The sequence below is a fragment of the Colletotrichum lupini genome, chromosome 10 (assembly GCF_023278565.1).
Source record: "Colletotrichum lupini chromosome 10, complete sequence".
Lineage (NCBI taxonomy): Eukaryota > Fungi > Ascomycota > Sordariomycetes > Glomerellales > Glomerellaceae > Colletotrichum > Colletotrichum lupini.
This window is the reverse complement of record NC_064673.1, coordinates 3,245,233-3,257,620: the sequence shown is the minus strand read 5'-3', so window position 1 is coordinate 3,257,620 and position 12,388 is coordinate 3,245,233. Positions and strand designations below refer to the sequence as shown.

The window sequence follows — 12,388 nt, the reverse complement described above, 5'->3', positions numbered from 1 at the left end:
ACAACAGTATAAAGTAGTCAGCCGAGAGGACAGTTCTTGTAGCACGAAGAGTTCATGCTCCATGAAGGGCAGAGGCAATCTCGCGCATGAATCGAAACTTGGAAGAAGGTTCTTACAGTCGCGTGAGGAATTGGTTGACAATGAAAGAAATCACGACGAAACTGGTGTTGTTTGTTTAAGTCGAACTTGATTTACTTTCTAGTTGCCCCTTTACTCAGCTTAGCTAACTCGAAACCACCGTACCAGGCGCCGGCATCTTGAGATTGATCAAATAGTCGTCTACAACGCGTGAGGCATCACCCTTCAGCAGATAGCTTGTATGCCCAGATCCTTCTCTGAGAAGTAAAGTAGCGTTTTGAAACTCCTCCATCATACCAGCCGCATACACCAGGCTCGTCGCCGGGTCAAATCTCGAATGTACGAGCAAGATGGGCGGCGTGTCCTTAATATTCAACGCCGTCCGCGGATTCGTGATCTTAACCGGGTACCCGGTGCAGTCAATCACCCGATGCCAAAACTCTCCCATGCCTGGTGTAGTCGTGAAAGTCCGGGTCATATCAGCCACTCGCTGTACTTCGACATGATCCTTAGCAGCGAAGAAATGTCCGTCCTGGCACTGCACGTTTGTAATGGATAAAGAGCGAGAGTCGGTAAAAATGTCACCGGATAGTAGGCCTGGAGTAAAGAAGGAGCCATTCCCGGTGGCCCCGAGCTTAAGCATTTCGGCAAATGCCCTCCGGTCTTGGGGGAACTCCAGAGTCGACCGTGCAGAGCCTATCACGTTGTTTGGTGTGGCAACAGGCAAGCAGCCGGTTTTGATGGTCCCGTCGCACTCGGCCGCCTTGAGGTTTCCCGCGCCCGCGACTTCGAGGATCTTGTTCCATGTCTGTCGGATGTCCTGTCCTCCCTCTCCGCAATTAGTCGCGTTAGCTTCGCAGAACCGAAAGAATGCCTGGATGGTGGCGTCCAAGGACGTGGCTTGTGTCATGATGTTCGATGCGAAAGATCCAGTGTGCTGCAACATCCCATCAAGCGCCATGGCACGGATTGCCTTGGGGAACAGTGCAGCATATTGAGCCCCAAGCTGTGTTCCATATGACACTCCGAAATAGTTCATGGGTTCTCCGCCAGTAGCTGTCTGTTGTCAGCTCCTCCAGCCAGGATAATTTAATAGGGAATAGATCTTACCCACACGGACAGCCTCCATGTCCTTGGCGACGAATGTTGTGTCCATGTTGTCGAACAGTGGACCAGTCATTGCCCGGCAAGACTCACCCACAGCTTTGTTGTAGTTGAACAGCTTCTGGAAACCCTCCGGCGTAGTCGCATCAAACTCGCTTGGCTGATTGGCCAGATTCGTGTCACACTTCTGCGGTGTACTCAGGCCAACGCCTCTTGGGTCCATTCCAATGATGTCGAATGACTGGCGTACTGCGTCGCTGATATAAATCCCTTTCGAAGCCATTCGTGCGACCATGCTTGACGCTGCCCCTCCAGGCCCGCCGGGATTCACGAAGAGATTGCCAATGCGCTTGCCTTGTGCCGGGAGTTTGACTATCCCCAACTGAACTTGAGGACCCCCAAGGTCATTGTAGTTCAATGGGACCGAGAAGTTTGTACATTGGAGAGCCGATGTGGCGTTGTTGCCTTTGAAAGGTCGAATGTCCCCGGGACAAGCTGCCCATACTATCGGTCCCTGGATTTCCTGATGGGCTGGTCCGACAGGTTGAGGAATATTGACGGCCGTCGCAGCGATGACGAATGCCACGACGCCAAAGAGCAGGCGGGAAACCTGTGAGTCCTTCATCATGAGCTACTTGGGGACGTTTGACAGTGTTGAGATCCCGAACTCCCCAGGGAAGGTTGCCGTATCGTAGGTTGAAGTGATCGTCCACGGACGCGACAGAGAGGGGAGGGTACGGACGAGAACATTCTTAAGGGTTGAGTTCGTTTCCCCATCAGATTGGGTTCGTCGGGAAACATGCTTTTGATGTGCCCCTGGCAGGCACCCTTGAATCATGAACCACCCCCTGGAAGTGCTGCTTGTTAGTGTATCGGCCTTGCGACGACACTAATTTTCGCTTTTTGTTTGTGGCCGAAGTGTCTCGCGCCTGTGTCAACGTCTGCCTTGCTGCCCATGAGAAAGTTGCCGTAGGAAGGTTGAAACTGGCATGCAAGGAATCGGGACCGATTAGAGTTTGTGTAAGCTTCCGAAAAAAGCTTATTACGGCAACCATCCCGCCGGCTGTATGGAAATCGTAAGAAGCTAGCAGCGGTGCCAGGCAGGCCAGTTACAGTAATTGATCTGTCTATGTACGCGGTACGGAGTAGTGTATCTGCGACCTCCTTGGAAAGAGTCGTCGCGGAGACGAGTTGATTGCGGGCAGCAACGAACGCCTAATCCTGCACTACACTATTAAAGATTGAACGGTCAGATTTGTGGCATGGTTAATACCAAGCTGTTGGAACCTGCGTGGTTGAGTTTAAGACTACCAATTGCGATGCACCGTGCACGCTTGTTTGTTTGCCTCGCATTGTCCCTGTCCGTTAAAGCAGACAACAAGTGGGTATTTTCATTGAAAAACGGCGTGAGCTTATTGCCTCGGGCATTAGCATGGTCTACGCATCGGCCACCGGAGAGCGCGATGCAAGTAGCACAACGTGGCGTAGCTATTTCGACGTTACAGCTGTAAGTTTACCAGCCCCGCCATGTTGGTCCCCCTGACGTCTACCTGGACAATGCCATCAGGTGACCACCAGAGCCCAAACTTATGCGGCTTCGGCTTCCTTTAGAAGAGCCTTTGAGAGCAGGAATGATCAGGCAAAGCTATTGTAGCATCACGCCGGAAAGGCGAAATAGACGCGGAAATGCGGGAGCATCTCAGCGCGCCGCAATCAACCAACAGAACATATAAACAATAATATGTGATTTCGTCTCTAGGCGAGCAATGTGACTTCAAAAACCTTTTTCTCAATTCATTTCACCATGCTGCGCAACATATAATATGATCAAGACATGCAATTCGTTCAAGGAAAGGAAGACTGCATGGTAGCTTTCCCAGCAACGCCTGCGGCCTCATTTACTTGTTCAGATATCTCACAATTTATGGCATGCAAAAATGGGCATAGAAAGGGAGTGTTCCTTCTTGAAACCAAGCGAGCGAGAAGTACAGAAGGATCTATCAAAGGAGCTTATGTGAGTAGCATGTGGCAACGCTCGTAACAGGCCTCTCGTGGAGTGCTGATGCTAGTCCTATTTTTTGTCGAACTGATCAACTTAAGCTTACGGTACTAGAAACCCGAATTTTTGTTCGCAGAACCGAAAATTACAGTGAGTACTTGCTCTTCTGGCGGACAGTCTCCTGGTCACAACATGGGCATCGAGATATGCAATAGAGATGCAGTGTTCCTGGGAATGGGGGGTAGGGACGAGAGTCTTGCTGACAGCCCTATCCACAACACCAATGAGTTGATTTCAGGAATTGTATAATTGAAATTACGCGATCAAAGGCGTGGCCTGGGGTGAAAGATGCCATCACGACGCCGACATAACGTTGCAGAGCTTACTAATTGATTGCGGACTAGTGACAAAGTCTGGTTTCTATAAAGGGCGATTTGTGTACGTCCCGGTGGGTTGTCCGCAAACTCCGCAGCGGCGCAGATCTCCGCAAGGACTCTTCGCCATCAGGTAGGTTAGATATAAAGGCCATAGAATGATTAACATGTGTCGTGGCATTACAAAAGTACAATTATCGATTCAAAGGACAATTCAAGGCGTTTGTCTCAAATTCTTTTCTGGCAAATTTCGAGGATCGCGATATTTCGAAGTTTTATCTACAACCATCATGACTCCTACAATCCTCATCGCTGGCGCAACGGGCAACACTGGTCGAAGTGTCGTCGAGACTCTCTCCCGTTTTCTGGGTAATAGCGATGTTTCGCCTGACACTCGCATCCTTGCTCTTACGCGTTCCATCGATTCGTCGGCTGCCCAGCATCTTGCAAGTCTCCCTAGTGTTACAGTGATCGAGAAGAACTGGGTCGATATCAATGCCTCTTGGCTGCGCGAACAGAACGTCATCAAGGCTTTCATCGCATCACACAACGGTCCGAGCCAATTCGCCGAGGAATCGACCTTCCACCAGGCCGCACTGATGGCCGGCGTACAGTACGTTGTGCGCATCTCCACAACGGCTGCCAACGTTCGTCCAGACTTCGAGGCTTACTACCCGCGGACTCATTGGGCTATTGAGACCATGTTGAGTTCGCCAGAATTCAGAGAACTCAAGTGGACGTCCCTGCAGCCAAACATTTTCTTCGCGGCACACCTATACAGTGCGGTTGAGTTTGTCAAAGAATACCGTCAAACGAAGAAGCAGGGAATCCTGAAGCTCATCGCGGACAAGGACGCACCCGTAGGCGCAATAGACCCTGACGATATTGGTACTTTTGCTGCTCATTTGCTGTGGAAGCAAGATCCTTCTCGGCATAATGGGGCAAAGTATGTTCTGAATGGGCCTACAGATGTGACTGGTCGAGAAATTGTTCAGTGGGTGGAGGAGGCAATTGGTGAGCCCGTGGACAACGTCGAGTACAGGGATGTGTCTCTTGTGGACGCTATGGTATTGGCAACAAAAGAGTCCAAGAACGTGATCTCCTCGATCAAAGCTGCTCCAGTTACTCTGTGGGAAGGCAAATGCCCGGCGTCGACCACAAGCAAAAAAGTCATCGAAATAGCCGCGCCCAACCGTTCAGTCATCGATGCGTGGAAAGCCTTCCTGTCTGCAAACTAAGAATACTTTGATCGCAATTAAATGTGCCCTTCGAACGGCTAGAGTTCGCAACTGCAATCTACACCTGAGCCAGCGAGTCGAAGAGATATTTCGTACATAGCTTCTGTCCTATAGATAGAGCCAAAATAATAGTCTGGTTTATTTATCACATAAGTACCATTCCGATGTCCGCTTTCTGAACCAGTCTGATGGGCGTTCAGGTACCAAAGAAGCCGTGTAAGCGAGCAAGCATTGAAGTTCAAGTTGCTGGAATGAGATCATCACGACACCTAATTGGTATTGTTGCCCCGCACAATGGTCGATATCCACGTCACGAGTCGTGCATACATGAGATGCATGATTGGCAAAACGACCGGTGAATCACAAACCCCTCACTTGTGCAGCTCAGTCGGTTTCCGTCGGAATACCTACTGGGCCTGTTACGCTGTCTCAGAATCGTACAACTCCATTCGAGAGGCTCAAGCTGGTGAAAGTCGACAGGTGGACTGCCAAGCCTGAAACCCCTCCTCTGCTGCAACCACCTCGATCTAGTTCTAAAGTGCGCGGGTGTAGCCGAACAGTTTGTGTGCCCAGTGCTACTCTAGGAGCGATCTCCCCGGGCCGACAGTGATAATTCCGGATCATACCCGATCGGACCAGAACTATCACGACTCCCTGGGAATTTGTTAGCTTCTGGGTAGTACAGTCAACAAAGTCTCTTCGTTTCTCACCCCTCGCCAGGTCTAGTGTGCCGGCCATTCCAGAGACATTAGGGCTTCCTCATTCGTCGTGTATATTGGTCTGTTTTGAGCTCAAAATAAAGGTTTGGCTAATGGTATTCGATATTGGGTGTCCGTCCACCCTTTTCAGTCTAAGTAAGGTACATTAACAATCTCTTCCTATTCTCCTCATCACGGAAACATGGCAGTGATACAGTGGCTCATGTCAGTGTCGTGCAATTGTTCACTCATACAGCGGGTTGCCGTCGTCGCCTGTCTCTTCCATGATAGGCGGCGGCTATGTGAGACACGCATGCTCCCGCTGCGAGTTCGAGCAAAGCCCGCCCGGGTCCAAGCTTCTACGGCAGCGCGGTATGCATGAGAATCGAACATCTTCGATATTTCACACAGTAATTCGTTGGCTTCGTTCACGGAAAGGCAATTTCCAGTTGATCGGAACCTCGCTAGGATGACACCGGTGAGTATGTGGAAGGCATTCCCGTGAGGGGTCATTGAAACTGGCATCATACGAGATGCAAGGCCTGACCGGTCAAGTCATTCGATGAAGACCTTGCATGAATATGGGTGAATACATGAAGGCCCTAGAAGGCGGAAGCGGTTGTTGATCGCCAGCCTGCATAATATCGTTTCGTCATCACGAAACTGCGAAATGCAGTGCCATCTACCCATTGGCTCAACCGCAAAAGGGTCGAAAGAAGTTTCAACGAGATTCAGAAGGCGACAACTGGAGAATTCTTAGATCGAGTTGTGCATGTATTTATAAGGCTTCTCCTTTCGCTTTCAGTTGTGAAAAACGGCGCCCAGCTTACCGCTGAAACTCATCGACCACCATTTTACTTCTTCTCCCATCATGACTTCCAAAAATACGACGTACAATACCACGGCCACCTACGAGGATGAGTCTCATCAGATCATCTCGTCGTACTTCATTGGGCCACAAGCCGAGAACCTTCCATACTTCAAGAAAAACATCAACATCATTTTAGATGAACTTGAGAGTGCGCGAAAGAGTTACTACCCTGAAGATGGAGTACGTTACCAAGATACTCAACTGCTTGATAAGTACAAAACGGCCATGATGCTGATATGAAAGCAGAATTTCATCGATGAGAAGACACAGAACACGCCTGCTTTCCGCAATTCCATGGACAAGCTCCAGAATGCCGTTCGAAAGGCCTCCAACATCCTGGGCAAGTCAAGCATACCATTCTGGTCCCCTCGTTATGAAGCTCATATGTCAGTGCTTTTCGCTTAGCCTCTTCTTAGTGCGCCATTCTTGAACTGATTGACTTAGGTGCACTGACCTTACCATGCCTTCAATGCTGGGATACTTCATGACGATGCTCTACAATCCAAACAACGTCGCGTTCGAAGCAAGTCCACTGTCGACCTTGGCAGAGATAGAAGTGGGCGAGCAGCTGTGCGATCTCTTTGGTTACAACATTAAGGAAGACAACACCGAAGTGCCTACTTCCTGGGGCCATGTGACTTGTGACGGCACCGTTGCCAATCTGGAATCCATGTGGTGAGGTCCTTCAGTCTCTGCAACACTGTCAGACGCTAACGACTGATTTCTAGGGTCGGTATGTATCAACTATCGCCTTACAATATCGGTTACTCATACCTTCCCAGCTCGAAACCTGAAGTTCTATCCCCTATCGCTTCGCAAGGCCTTTGGGAATGGCGAGGCACTCAACTTCCTGTCGGAGGCTTTCAAAGTTGAGACTTGCAAGGGTGAAACAAAGTTATTCACTGATCTATCGACCTGGGATCTGCTCAACTTGAAGCCATCCGACATTCTTGATCTACCTGATCGACTATATCAGGAGCACGGGGTGTCCAATGCATTCCTTTCATATATAATGAAGAAGTTCACCATCCAGTCCACTGGAAAGGATGAGTTGGAGCGAGAGTTCGGGCTTGAACTACCAGGCCAATACATGTTGTCGAATACCAGGCACTACTCTTGGCCCAAGGGTGCTGGTAAGTAATTGCCTTTCTTTCAATGTACTGATTGGAGACTGATCGCATTCAAATAATCTAGCAATTAGCGGCTTGGGCTCCGATAACGTCATCGGCATTCCAGTTGATGCAGGAGCTCGCCTGGATTTGGGCGCGTTGGAGAAGAAATTGCAGGAGAATCTTGACAAAGGACAGCCCGTTTATGCGGTGGTTGCTATCATAGGTTCCACGGAAGGTAAGAGAGAGCCAACGGAACGCACTGAGTTGATCAAAATCTGACCTTACTTTCAAAGAGGGTGCCGTGGACTCTCTCAGCGGTGTTCTAGCCCTGCGCAAGCAATTCCAAGCGAAAGGATTATCTTTTGTTGTTCATGCCGACGCTGCCTGGGGTAAGTGTTCCGAGCCTTTGAGAATCGACTCCGTTTGCAACTGAATGCGCTAACTTCATTTCAGGTGGATATTTCTGCTCCATGTTGCCAAAGGACTATCGGCCAGGAGATGTCATGAATCTTCCCACTGACATGGGTGCGGCCGATGGCTTTGTGCCGGATGCGACACTTCGTGCCCAGACTCAGGATGATTTGTTCGCCATGCGCTTTGCCGACTCCATTACTGTTGACCCCCACAAAGCAGGCTACATCCCTTATCCCGCTGGTGGCCTTTGCTACCGTGACAATCGTATGCGGTTCTTGGTCACCTGGACGAGTCCTTACTTATCCCGAGGCTCGGTCACCAGCATTGGCATCTACGGTGTCGAAGGAAGGTCAGTCTACCTATTGGAAGAGATCTATCAGTAATGGAGAAGAAACTAACTATGCATATTCACTGCAGTAAATCCGGTGCCTCTGCAGTTTCGACGTGGTTATCAAATAGGACAATTGGTCTTGATGCCGAAGGCTATGGTGCCTTACTTGGAGAGGTTACTTGGACTTGCAGCAGGGTATGTCTCATTCACTTTCTTCATCATTCTCAGGATTGTTTGTGCTGTCTTTTCATGTTTCATGCTGACACACTCGATGAAGCTGTCAGCAGAGTGGGCAGCGTTGACAGACTCCAAAAGTCCTTTCGTCTGCGTGCCTTTCAACATGCTCCCATCTGAGCTTGAGTCGAATGCAACCGAGGAGAAGATCGAGGCCGAGAAGAAGCGTATCAGGGATGAGATTGTCAAAAAGACGAACACTTCCATTATTGCCGAAGATGAAGCCAGACCGGATGACGAAAAGGTCATGAAACTCCTGAGAAGTCTGGGTTCAGACCTCAACATCAACGCCTTCGCGCTGAACTTCCGCTACGAAGACGGACGCTTGAACGATGATATCGAAGAGGCCAACTACCTCATGCAGAGAGTCATTGAGGCCCTTTCTGTTGATAGCCCAGACGACGATCCTACCAAAATTCCTCTCTTCTTGACTTCCACCGAATTCTCAGACGAACTGTACGGAGAGTGTAAGGCAAACTATGTCAAGCGGCTCGGCCTAGAGCAGAGTTCACAAGACTTGATGGTGTTGCGAAACGTCGTCATGTCCCCATTCCCTACTGACGGCAACTTCACAAATCAACTCGCCGACATCTTCTATGATGTCGTCGCGAAGGAGACTAAGGTTTGTTCTTGAAAGTCTATCATTTTGTGTCAGTAGCTGACCTGCATCTGCAGATCGTCCGCAAGCGCAACACACCGGCGCCGGATTTCCACAGCTTTCTCATTCAGGGCACAGAGGAGATCTTCCTGATCCATCTGCCTATGTTCCATGTGGCGAACCATCGACAGCAACTCATAGTCAACGCGAGCTTTGACGAGAAGTCGAAGGCCAAGTACATTGCTTTGAAGAAGTCGAACCCCACCGAGCCGATGCTGCTCGTGACTCAGCGCAAGGTCATGGCCAAGGATGTCATTGAGCAGAAGGGCCACTTCGATGGTCAGATTATGACAAAAGAGTCGTAAGTAGCATGTCAACTCGTGGCCCGTTATGTGTTAGGAATGGATCCCACTAACGATTTTAGCGGCATCATCCTCCAAGACGTTTGTGTTCAGTTGGGGAAGACCGTTGTTAGCCGCCCATTGAACTCGAAGTATCGCCTCGATAAGTACCCGGATACTTTCATGCCATTCTACCTCTACGGAACTCGTAAGTGCATTCATGCTGCTAGTCTTACCTCTGACATTCGGCTTACCAAGTTCATACAGCAAACGAAGCCAACATTGATCATGTCATTACTCGTGCGCCGAACACGCAACTTTCCGCGGGCCGCTGCAAGCTCAACTTCTACAAGAAGGTGGACGACTCGATCTGGAAGAAACATTTGGTCCTTCTCATTGAGGATGTTCGCGAGGCGCCCATGCAGCCATTCCCGTCGAACATTGAAATTGGTAGCAAGAATGCTGCCATCATTCCCCAAGACGGTTTCTATCGTGGGAACACTACCAAAGAAGGTGAAAGGAACCCCGAGCCTCAGAACGATAAGACCACTTCTTCCAAAGAAGGCTTCAAGATTGGTGTTCCTGGGATGTCTTTCTCAGTGTCAACCAAGGACAACAGTTCCCAGCCCAAAGGGTATGGTTCCCAAGGCTATGGCTCACAGGGCTATGGCTCTCAGGGCTACGGATCTCAAGGGTACGGTTCCGCGAAGGATGCCGACTGCCGCGATCGTGGCAACGGGAACGGCAGCAACAACAGCGGCGGGAAGGTAACCTCGAGCAACAGCAAACCAAGTGGCGGCAACGGAAACAACGCTTCCCAGATTCACAAAGAGGATGAGTCCAACAAGCCTCACACTTCGGCAAAGATTGTCAACAGTGGAACGCGGAGTGGCGCCGCCAAAGGGTCCAACTTTTTCTTCCGGCCGGGTGCGACCTTCAAGGTTGGAGTTTGGGAAGACGGTGGCCGTTCTAATGCCAGCTCCAAGTATGCGAGCTTTGAACTGGGCAATTTCGTTGGGCGAGGCGAACTCACTCTTGGGGAGAGCGTGTACGTGGACAGCGAGGCCATGAACCTTGACCCCTTCAAGAAGGTCGAGAAGGTCGCTGAGTGGCGTCGGGAGTTTGACAAGATTGGCAAGGAGTTGGACTAGACGACTGATGATATTTGAGCAGTTGTTGTCTTTTGAAGGTGAAAAATTTTCCACGATTAAACTTGTACGCAAAGGTTGTCCACAAAATTTGATTGAATTTGAGCTACAAGCTCCATCACTCTTATAAATGCAAATAGAATCTCAGCGTACTAAATTGAAGAGTGCTTTGACCTGATCTTTCCACTAGCTCTGGCTTTCATGCGCATTCTGAACCTTTTCATACTTTTCCTTCTCATACATTGACCGGAGAATATCAAGGAATGGTGGCACCCAGAACAACAAGGCTACGACTTGTCCAAAGGACCAACCTTTCTGATCAATCACATCCATCAGAGCATTAGCTTTTACCAACAGGTATTGATACAGAAGGCATAAGAAGAATAGAATTATCGCCAAAGATAGTATAAAACATGTGAACAGCGGTTTACTCAAGAATGCATGAAATCCGGAAGGTCGCTTGCTCCGATGAAGACCTTGGGGCTTGGCAGGCGGTAACTGACCCACTGCGTCGCTTCTCTTTTGTGTGGTAGCCACAAGGTGTCTGGTGATCAACACGAGTAACACCAGCGTTGTCCATATCCATAGGAGTGGTACAGTCTTGATATTTGCGAACGAACTGTTGTCGTAAAAGCCGGAGAGGAAACCGACGGGGTCCGTACCAGTCAGCTGGTAGCAAAGTGATATAGCCGAGCCACCGCCACATGCTTCGGCACTGAAGAGGCTGTCTATGGCTTTATCCAAAAAGAGCCTGTCATGTGTAGAAATCGAGAGGTTCCGAACGAGTACGAAAAAGGTCACGGTGTTGAGCAAATAGCTTGCACATACCAATGCGGTCGAGAAACGCGATCGTACTCCGTGGCTATGAAGCAACATAAGGGTGAACACTGGTGGGAGGAAACCCATGATAGCTGTCAAGATTAGGGCATATCCGTTCAATGGGTCGATCTCATCGGGCCGCATGATAAGTGTTGCGATAGCCAAAGAAACTAGAACAATCAGTCAGTTGATCACTTGCAATAGACAATGGATAATGACAAAGATAACATTCAAGGGACCAAGCTAGGTAGGTACGTACTGCCAAACAGAGCTTGAACTCTCACAAATGTCTCCAACGGGCTTCTCAGACTTTCTCTGACAGTCGGTTGAGCTTGTGATACCTTCCACAATTGGACTCCAGTCGATACCATAATGGCCGTCGCACAGATAACGAGAAGTAGTGCTTGAATGTAGTACGAGACAAGAACCTAATGAATCACCAGATCAATATATCAAGTCCTTAAGCCTACTGCCGATGCCGGGAGAGGAACTCACACCAATGCCCAAGACGTCAGGATCCACATAAGGTAACGAGCAGGTATTGTCGCAAAGCCTGTGTTAGTATCCCTATTACAGGGTAGTTGGTTCGAACCGTAGTTAACGAAGAGATTAATTGAACTATATAAATATCTACGTAGTAAGTATAAAAAGGAGGTTCTAACTATAGGTTAGGCTAGCTATAATAATTATAAATAGGGCCCCTAATTAGCCTCTATATAGTTAGTTATATACTACGGTTAAATTAGACTTTTAATTTAATACTAATTTTCTCTTTGTTTTATTAATTTAACTACTACGGTTAGAAATATAATTCGACCTCGGGCCCGTTTACTAAGTCGTTTCCTTTTCCTCCTTTTTTTTACTCTTTTTATATAACCTATTCTTTTATTTATATAATAACTTTTTTATTATTTATAAATTACTTTAATCCCTTATTTAATACTACTTTTATAAAAGCGTTTATAAGGTTATTTTTATTATTAATCTAACGGATCTCGAGTATCTCGCGCTTTTTATATAATTATTTAA

General features: G+C 48.7%; 4 protein-coding genes across 4 annotated transcripts; 2 read left to right on the top strand and 2 right to left on the bottom strand.

The window, feature by feature from the left end:
• Positions 1-223: 223 nt before the first annotated feature.
• On the bottom strand, positions 224-1,932 carry CLUP02_18109 (uncharacterized protein; the record flags this gene model as incomplete). Its single annotated transcript, XM_049297013.1, has 3 exons — positions 224-1,134; positions 1,189-1,813; positions 1,921-1,932. 3 exons carry the CDS (start codon positions 1,930-1,932, stop codon positions 224-226), a joined length of 1,548 nt encoding a protein of 515 aa, XP_049138237.1.
• Positions 1,933-3,609: 1,677 nt separating this feature from the next.
• Positions 3,610-4,793, top strand: CLUP02_18108 (uncharacterized protein; the record flags this gene model as incomplete). Its single annotated transcript, XM_049297012.1, has 2 exons — positions 3,610-3,688; positions 3,745-4,793. Coding segments are annotated over 2 exons (1,128 nt in total), but the record flags the coding sequence as incomplete, so codon positions are not given.
• Positions 4,794-6,362: 1,569 nt separating this feature from the next.
• On the top strand, positions 6,363-10,543 carry CLUP02_18107 (uncharacterized protein; the record flags this gene model as incomplete). Its single annotated transcript, XM_049297011.1, has 12 exons — positions 6,363-6,542; positions 6,609-6,748; positions 6,807-7,003; positions 7,091-7,495; positions 7,557-7,709; positions 7,768-7,863; positions 7,928-8,237; positions 8,306-8,414; positions 8,497-9,075; positions 9,129-9,412; positions 9,476-9,600; positions 9,660-10,543. 12 exons carry the CDS (start codon positions 6,363-6,365, stop codon positions 10,541-10,543), a joined length of 3,462 nt encoding a protein of 1,153 aa, XP_049138235.1.
• Positions 10,544-10,726: 183 nt separating this feature from the next.
• On the bottom strand, positions 10,727-11,730 carry CLUP02_18106 (uncharacterized protein; the record flags this gene model as incomplete). Its single annotated transcript, XM_049297010.1, has 3 exons — positions 10,727-10,851; positions 10,972-11,529; positions 11,619-11,730. 3 exons carry the CDS (start codon positions 11,728-11,730, stop codon positions 10,727-10,729), a joined length of 795 nt encoding a protein of 264 aa, XP_049138234.1.
• Positions 11,731-12,388: the final 658 nt, after the last annotated feature.